The following is a 7,888-nucleotide window of genomic DNA, read 5'->3' as shown; positions in this document are numbered from 1 at the left end:
AAAAGACCAAATTATTAGACGCAATTATTAGTGTTTTTATAATTACGTATTTTGCACGAGTTTATAGGAAATACTTTTATATTTAAACATACATGCAATGGGTTTTTATTAGAGAGATTTTTCATATACTTCCCATTTCTATTTATTTTTAACACATTGCATTACAATGTTAACCCATTAATACACGAACGTAAACAAGTGCTAACCGGTTTAAGAAGAGTAAAAACAATAAAACTGTATAGTATCACCTGAAGAGTTTATAAAGAATCTTACAGTGAGTTGAATTATTTGGCCAGAGATAGTATATTTTAAAGCTCGCGAATGTATACTACATTCATTTTTTTCTCTCCAGTTTTAGATGCATCCAGTTTTTTACTCAGAAATCTCCTAAATTTCGGAAAATGCTGAACAACAAAAATAAAAATTCTGTCCCAAAATTTTTGATTAAAGAAGATTAAACTCACCGAAATCTAATAGCTTATCTCAATATAGTTTTACGAAATTAAAAGGTTAATGATTGAGCAAAACTCACAATCATAAAAATGATCGAGGAATTTACTTTGCCAGAAAAATGGTGATAATTAATCTATTTTTGTGAGGAATGCCTCTTAAGAATGTGAACCTGCCATGATGACAACAGAGTTATTTTCTTGTTCTATGAACCACAACCCCCACTAAACGCAATCATTTTTTTTTCTTTCTTGGCTATTGGAATTCTAAAATCCCGTATTCCAAACTCCTGCATTGCGCGTGCGCTGAAATCCATTCGAAAAAGCGAGCGAGTCCAGCAGAGAAGGAATGAATATATCGTCAGGCAGTTATGCACCTGCTATCCCAGCAGCGCAACCATGCCGGATGATGCCGGAGTGATAGCCGGAAAACCCTGTTGCATTCCAGCAGGTGTTGAGTGAATCATGCGCCGAGAGTTGAAATTAAATGCCGGGACTCTCTTTTCTTTTTGATGTTCGCTGTCGTAGTAGATTCATTTGATTTTTAATTCGAATTTTGGTTTCTTTCATTTCATTTAAACTCTGGATTTAAAGGTCAATTGAATTAAAATTTACGACGCATTTGTCTGCAAAACAATATTTTTTCGAATTCTCTAATACATATCCTTAAAAAATATCATTCTCATATATTAATGAAGTGAAATAGTTATTTGTTTTAAATGAGGTGATTTAGACCTTGTATATAAATACTCCATTTTACGCACCAGTAGTTGAAAATATTCAAATTTTTTAAATCGCACAGATTTAAAAAAAAAAAAAATTGAAACTTCTTTATTTTTCATCTACTTTATAAAACTGTTGGGATTTGTTAGATTTTAGCTAAACTTATCTTCCCAACACCTATACAAAATGCAAAATGAAGCGAGATATTTTATACGCCTATGAAATAGAAGGGTGAACTTTGACAGATAATGAACTATTTTCAGCGAAATCTATTTTATGCATTGACTACAAAATAGTATTGAATCAATCAAAAATAAACGCTATTTTTTCCCCCATTTTGAAAAACCAACTGAACTGCCACACTTTTGTGAAATCATCTAAAGAAAAAAAAACGTCATGAGCTTAAAAACAGAAATAGGAAGACAAAACAACATTCATCTCATACAAATAGCACTCATCCTCAATGCTTAGAGATTAGATGCTTTAGCGTAGTTTTATTTGTGTAAAGTTTTAATCACGCTAAATTAGAAGATTTGTTCATTTATGAATGACAACTGAAAAAACTGAGAACAAACAATGGCAGAGGGAGTCATTCTCATTCTAAATATTTTGCTTCTCCTTCCACGAGGTGGGTAAATATATATATCTTTTTTTAATTCTATTTTATCACTAAATGGATTAATGCTATGTAATATAGTTCTAAAACAGTTTTGTTTTTCTGATTCCACTACGTTTGATTTTTTTTTCTTTTTACGATAAATTTCGCACTCAATAAATTCTTTTTTTTTCATAAATTTTATCATTAGGTTTTGTTTTTTGAATTCCGTTGATCTTGCCTTGTTCCGGGTTTTAATATTTATGCTAGTGCCTTTTTTAACTATCGTTTCGGTTCGATAATTTTCAAGTGTTTTTATTTAGATTAATAAGTTTTCCTTTTATTTTATCTTTCCCCCCGTATAATTAGGTATGAAATATATTGCGTTATTTAATCATTGGTTTTGTTTATATTATTTAATTTAGGAATTGTAATTATTTTTAAAAAATAAATATGAGAATTTTGTATTTTTTAAACTTGATTTTCTTGTCTAAACTTGGAAATTTTTTTATTCTTTTAAATGTTATATTTCTACCATTTTTTTTTTCTCTTTAAAGTTAGGAGTACCTTTCTTTTTTCTCTTACTTTATGCATTACACTTGTCGGTATTGCAGATAAAGTTCGATGAACAAATTCGTAAATTAAAATCCATATTAATAAAAATGTTTTTAAAAAAAATATGCAAGAAAATTTTAGCATATATTTTGAAAAGAGGGGAAGAGTGGGGGACGGCCCAAAAACGGATGCCTTCGGCCTACGAAAGGCATAATCGGGCTCTGTGCCTAGGGCCTACGAAAGGTATAATCCGGCTGATAATTAAGATTTTGCATAGAATTTTTATTCTAACTATTGATTAAAAAGATTTTTTTTCCTATGTCCTTTTACCCGGATATTGACTTTAGTCATCCGGATATCAGAAGGGCAAATATTGGGACCATTCTCTCCGGGGAAACATATTACGAGGAGTAACGTTAATCCCACAGTGGCAGAGAACCTTTTAATTTTATGTCAAAAATACGTACATTTTATACTTAAATTTTACTGAGCATTCGTAAAAATTTACTCAAAACTGAATTAGTCGAAATTTGGCAAAAAATGTTTCGCGAAAAAACGTAAATTTCAAATAAATCATGCCTGAATAAATTAAGAAAAACACGCAAAAATAATACTTCAAAGTAATTAGTTGAAAAAGTATTCATTGAAAAACATTATTAATTTCAATGTTTTGTTTCTTAGAAAACGAAACAAAATTTAAAAAAACAAACAAAATCAGCAAAAGAGCCTTATTACGATTACTGGTAGCCTATTGGTCAAATGCTTTTTCTTTCTGGATTGACTGCGTTAAACTCCACAACATTTCAAATCATGGGTTGCAAAAACTGTCTCCATTGATGTTTGTCGTCGGATTAATTTTCATATCCTGCCTATGTACGTGTTTCACAAAATACTTTTCATTATTCAGCATTCATATTTATATAAAAATCACCGTCAAGCCAGTAAATATACGTTAATAATAAAAAGATAAATTATTATAATGTAAACACATTAAAATGCCTGCTAGTGAAAATGAAAAGAAAAACAGTAGCGGTCGCCCTGGCAACGCATGCAATGACGACGCATGCGCACTGTTCACTATGACTCTTGAACACAGTTGAAAAGTGACGTCATCAAATCCAAACCAAGACCCATTTTGCCAACGCTTTTTTTGCTATTATTTTACCAATAATTTTCCACTAGATGAGAATAAGTACGTTATTTTTACATATCATTTACGTCAAAAGTAGGTCAAAATATATGTAAGTAGAAACGTCGAATTATAGCAAAAAATGCTTATCCAATAAAAACAGTAAATTTGCTTGAATAAATTCGAGCCAAAATCAGTTTGCTTCGTCAATAATACGTAAGATACACAAAATCAGTTTTATTAAATTTAAATAATAAATATTCTTTCATCAATCTTTCGCAAAATATACGTAAGCAATCTTACTTAAGAGTAAGTATGTAATCTTATTTAAGGGCGTAAAAAATATACCAAAGTTTTTGGATCAAGTATCTCAATGCTAATATCCTGCCGTCAATAAAAATGTGTCAATAAAAATTAACCAACTTTACTAATTTCGCCAAAAATTAACGTTTAATTTACGTATGGAAAGGGAAGGACTGATAGTACAAAGATGAGAAGGAAAGAACATCCAGTTCTATCCGGGATTCGAACCCAGGACTTTTCTGACTTGAGGTCAGCTCCCTGACCACCCTACAGAAAAAGATTTAAAAGAGCACTTGCGATTTTTTTTTTAATTTTAATATTTTCGATCAACACTAATCACAAACCTTTTGCATATATTAAGCCATTGCTGTAATATCAAATGCTATGCAATATCATATGCTATATACATAAAGTAAAATCAAAATTTTCTGTATACTTCTTAAGCAGATTGAAAAATCCAGGTCTTTGCAAATAGCAATTTCAATGCTATGCAACCAGTCTAGTAATTTTTAATCATCTACATGATTTTTTTATGCTTATATATATATATATAATTATTTTTTCAAGTACAGTTAGTTGATTATCTAATCAACTAATCCTTCACTCTGTTGAAATAAACGCTTTAATAAAATTTTCTTAAATTTAGTTATGAAAATTAAGTATATTTCATAAGCAAAACCCACTTTGTTTGAAAATTTTTGACTTTTATGGAAAAAAAAAACGAAGATGAGTATGAAGTCTGATGGGGTTGTAGAACGGAGCAAACAGGAATCTGATCATCTTATTAAATTTAGAAAATAAGAAACATATTTGTATCTATATTCAGTATATTTCTGATGTCTTGAAAACCTTGTTATGTCGAAATTATTTTTCGCAATTAACACTTTGCTTACGGTATACCATGTTGTACCATCATATTGGTCCACATGTTGTACCAGCCGTAAGCAAAACGTTAAAAATGATTTTTTTTGTTGAAAAAATTGCGAACTCATTCTTTTTTCTTTTAATGCTTTGCAACCAGTGTTATTTTATTGTCATCGTCTTACTTTCAAAAATAAATTATCATTGTTTTATTCAGATTTATAGTCAACTATTATTGCATACATAGAGTTATAATAGTAGTTATTCTTATGTTTCATGGCTCCACTTTTTAGAGTCATATTTTAGAATATTTTTTTAGAACATATTTAACTCTGAACTTGTTATCTCGAAAACTCGCTTACTCGAAAATTTTTATTTTAGCGTCTCTTCAAAATATATAAAGATAAGAAATTATAAATTGTTTTATCAGCTTTTAATTTCAATTAGTTTTATGAAATATTAATTAAATGAAATGAATCCTGCACCAAATCGAATGAATGTCTTTGAATTTATACTCTAATAAAATTTGTAGCATTTTGAAATTTGATTTTTTTAAAATTCTCTCGACAAACATGATTAGTCCTACTTTTCTTATTTATAACTTGGTTAAATTTACGGTATTCCTTTTCTTTTCCTTCTTCTTTTTTTTTGTAGCTTGAAAAAAAATATATTTTAACTCTTGTGTACGAATTTTTACTTATTCGTGTTTTATTTTTCTTGTTTTTTTCAATGAAAGTAATCCAAAATGCTGCTTTTTCCAGTTTTACTACTTTAAAGACATAAAATGGGCGACGCATAACACACTAATTAGATATTTTTATTGCATTCCTTCTCTCACTCGAAACTGAATTTATTTATTTTTTAAACTGGCATAGTATCAGATCAGTTGATTGCTATCGTTAGCACTAAAATCTTTCTCGAATTTATCCCAAATTTTTTTTTGTTATATTTTACAATTCCTACTGTTAGTTTACACTCTTCCTATATCTTGTTCAAATTTTCAATCTTTAATAAAATATTTTTTATTCACCCACTCAACTTCAAATACATTTTTTTGAACTTGTACTGAATGACACTTGATGTTAATACAGTTTTTTCAAATATTAATTCATTCTATAAATTTAATTCCTAATTTCAGTTTCGTAGGGGATAAAAAATTGTAATTATTGAATAAAAAAGTAACTAAAATAAAATTTTTCTTCCTTGACCTAAGTAGGAATTGACTTTTAAAAAAAATTATCTTACTTGTTTTAATGATAATTATAGTTTATGTGATTTTTAATTAGGTGCAAATGAAAAAAAAAAATATTTGTTTGTGTAATCAGAAAATGTACTGATATGTGTAAATAAGAAGTAAATATAAATTTTACAATAAAAACTTACCTTAATATTTACGCTTTTGTAATACATCCCATCCCCTTTTTAACAAACTCATCCAAATGCTTTTTTTAATGAATATCAATATTTGAAATATTACTATCATTTTATGGATCTACTAAAACAATATTTACCTTTTTTAATATCAATACTTAATGAACGAATAACGTGCAAAATATTAAAAAAAAAAACTTCGATATAATGTTGTAGGTTTTTTTTAACACCTAAATAAATAAATAAACATAGCTTGAAAAAAACTTTGTGACAAAAAATCTGATAACAAAAAAAAATTTCTTTCCGACCTATTAAATATAAAACAGAGCTTAATTAGCCTAAATAAAATACGCATATTTTTTTTTAAACAAACATCTTACAAAACATACAAGATTGATTATTTTTTAGATGCTTCGCTTTGTTACGCGTAGTGCATTAACAAAATATTTTTAATTATAATTATGGTAGTTATTTATTTCATAAAATAATACAAACTTTTTTTTGTTGAAAAATATTGAGATATAAGGTGTTAAAAAAACTACGAGTGCGATACTTAAATAGGGTTGATGAGCGGAAGGAGCAGGGGATTGAGCAAATACATCCTAGAAGATAGAAGGCCTCAGCACGGGTTACCATAAAAAAGAAATTTGACAATTCAGTAGTCCAAACGTAATGACATCTATCGTATTTTCATTCAATGCGCAGCTTAATAGTCCGAGCTTAGTGACATCTTTCTTATTTTACCTTCACTGCGCAGTTTATGTTCGTTACGTTGGACTACTATTGATTTGTGCTGAGGCCTCCTCTTTTCTAAGAGATGTTGATTGAGCCACATAGTAAAGTAAAAAAAAATCAATTTATTCTCTTTCAAATGATGTAAAAAATTATATTTGTATATGGAGTTTTAGAATGCAAGAGTTTCAATTTCCCATCGAACTTTAAGTTACGCTTAAATGTTTTACTACGTTACATCTCAAAAAGTATACACAGTTAATATTATAAACTCCTGTTTGTGAAAATTGCAACACCATGAAGGAATTGTCATAATTGAATGAAATTTAATACACAGTTGAGTGGAAGTGGTACAAATAAATGATTAAACTTTCAAAGCAAACAAACAATAACAAGAGATCGAAATCAGTATTTTGTGTAACCACCATGCTCCGCAATAAGTGCTGTACCCAAAGTTCGTCTGTAGAAGCAACAGGATAAGGATTACGAGCGAGACGCCGACCAACAAAATCCCACACATGTTCAATCGGCGACATATCCGGGGAATACGCTGCCAAGGAAAAAGTTGTACCGGTCGCGATACAAGGATGGATTGAACAGTCCTAGCAATATGAGGGCGGGCATTGTCCTGATGAAATACAACACCTGGCAAGGCTTGAAGGAAGGGAACAGTTTGGTGCTGTAGAACTTCACTGATGTACCAGTTGCTGTTCAGATTACCCACAATTCGCAGCAATTGAGATCGTCCATGATATGCTATGCTATCCCAGACCATAACTCCGGGTGTTCGTTCACTGTGGCGTTCGATAACGCACTCCGGAAGATGGCGTTCACCGGCATAGCGTCTGACACGAATGCGGCCATCATGGTACCACAAATTGAAGCGAGATTAGTCAGAAAACACGACACGCTGCCAATCAGCAAGCCAGTTCCTATGCTGGTTGGCCCATTGCAGCCGCAGGCGGCAAAGGTTTAGCGTGAGGGGGATCCTGTATAAAGGAGTCCTTGCGCACAGTCCACGCTGCAGCAGACGTCTACGAATTGATAAAGCACACAATGAAACACCTGTAGCTACTGACCACCGTGCTGCCAGTAGTCTAGAGGGAGCGGTACGGTCCGTTAGCGCAACGCCGAACAGGTGTCTATCATCGCGAGCTGACGTGACATTTC

At 30.7% G+C, this 7,888-nt stretch overlaps 1 protein-coding gene across 1 annotated transcript in view; it reads left to right on the top strand.

The window, feature by feature from the left end:
• The first annotated feature begins 792 nt into the window (after positions 1–792).
• Positions 793–7,888, top strand: part of LOC107444340 (neuronal acetylcholine receptor subunit alpha-7-like) — a 185,420-nt gene continuing 178,324 nt past the window's right edge. Inside the window, exon 1 of the mRNA XM_071180922.1 lies at positions 793–1,800. Coding sequence (XP_071037023.1) covers positions 1,749–1,800 — 52 coding nt within the window. The 5' untranslated portion in view covers positions 793–1,748. The remainder of the gene's footprint in view (positions 1,801–7,888) is intronic.

This window comes from Parasteatoda tepidariorum, chromosome 5 (genome assembly GCF_043381705.1).
Source record: "Parasteatoda tepidariorum isolate YZ-2023 chromosome 5, CAS_Ptep_4.0, whole genome shotgun sequence".
Lineage (NCBI taxonomy): Eukaryota > Metazoa > Arthropoda > Arachnida > Araneae > Theridiidae > Parasteatoda > Parasteatoda tepidariorum.
The sequence above is the reverse complement of the archived record's forward strand: the minus strand, read 5'-3'. Positions and strand labels throughout refer to the sequence as shown.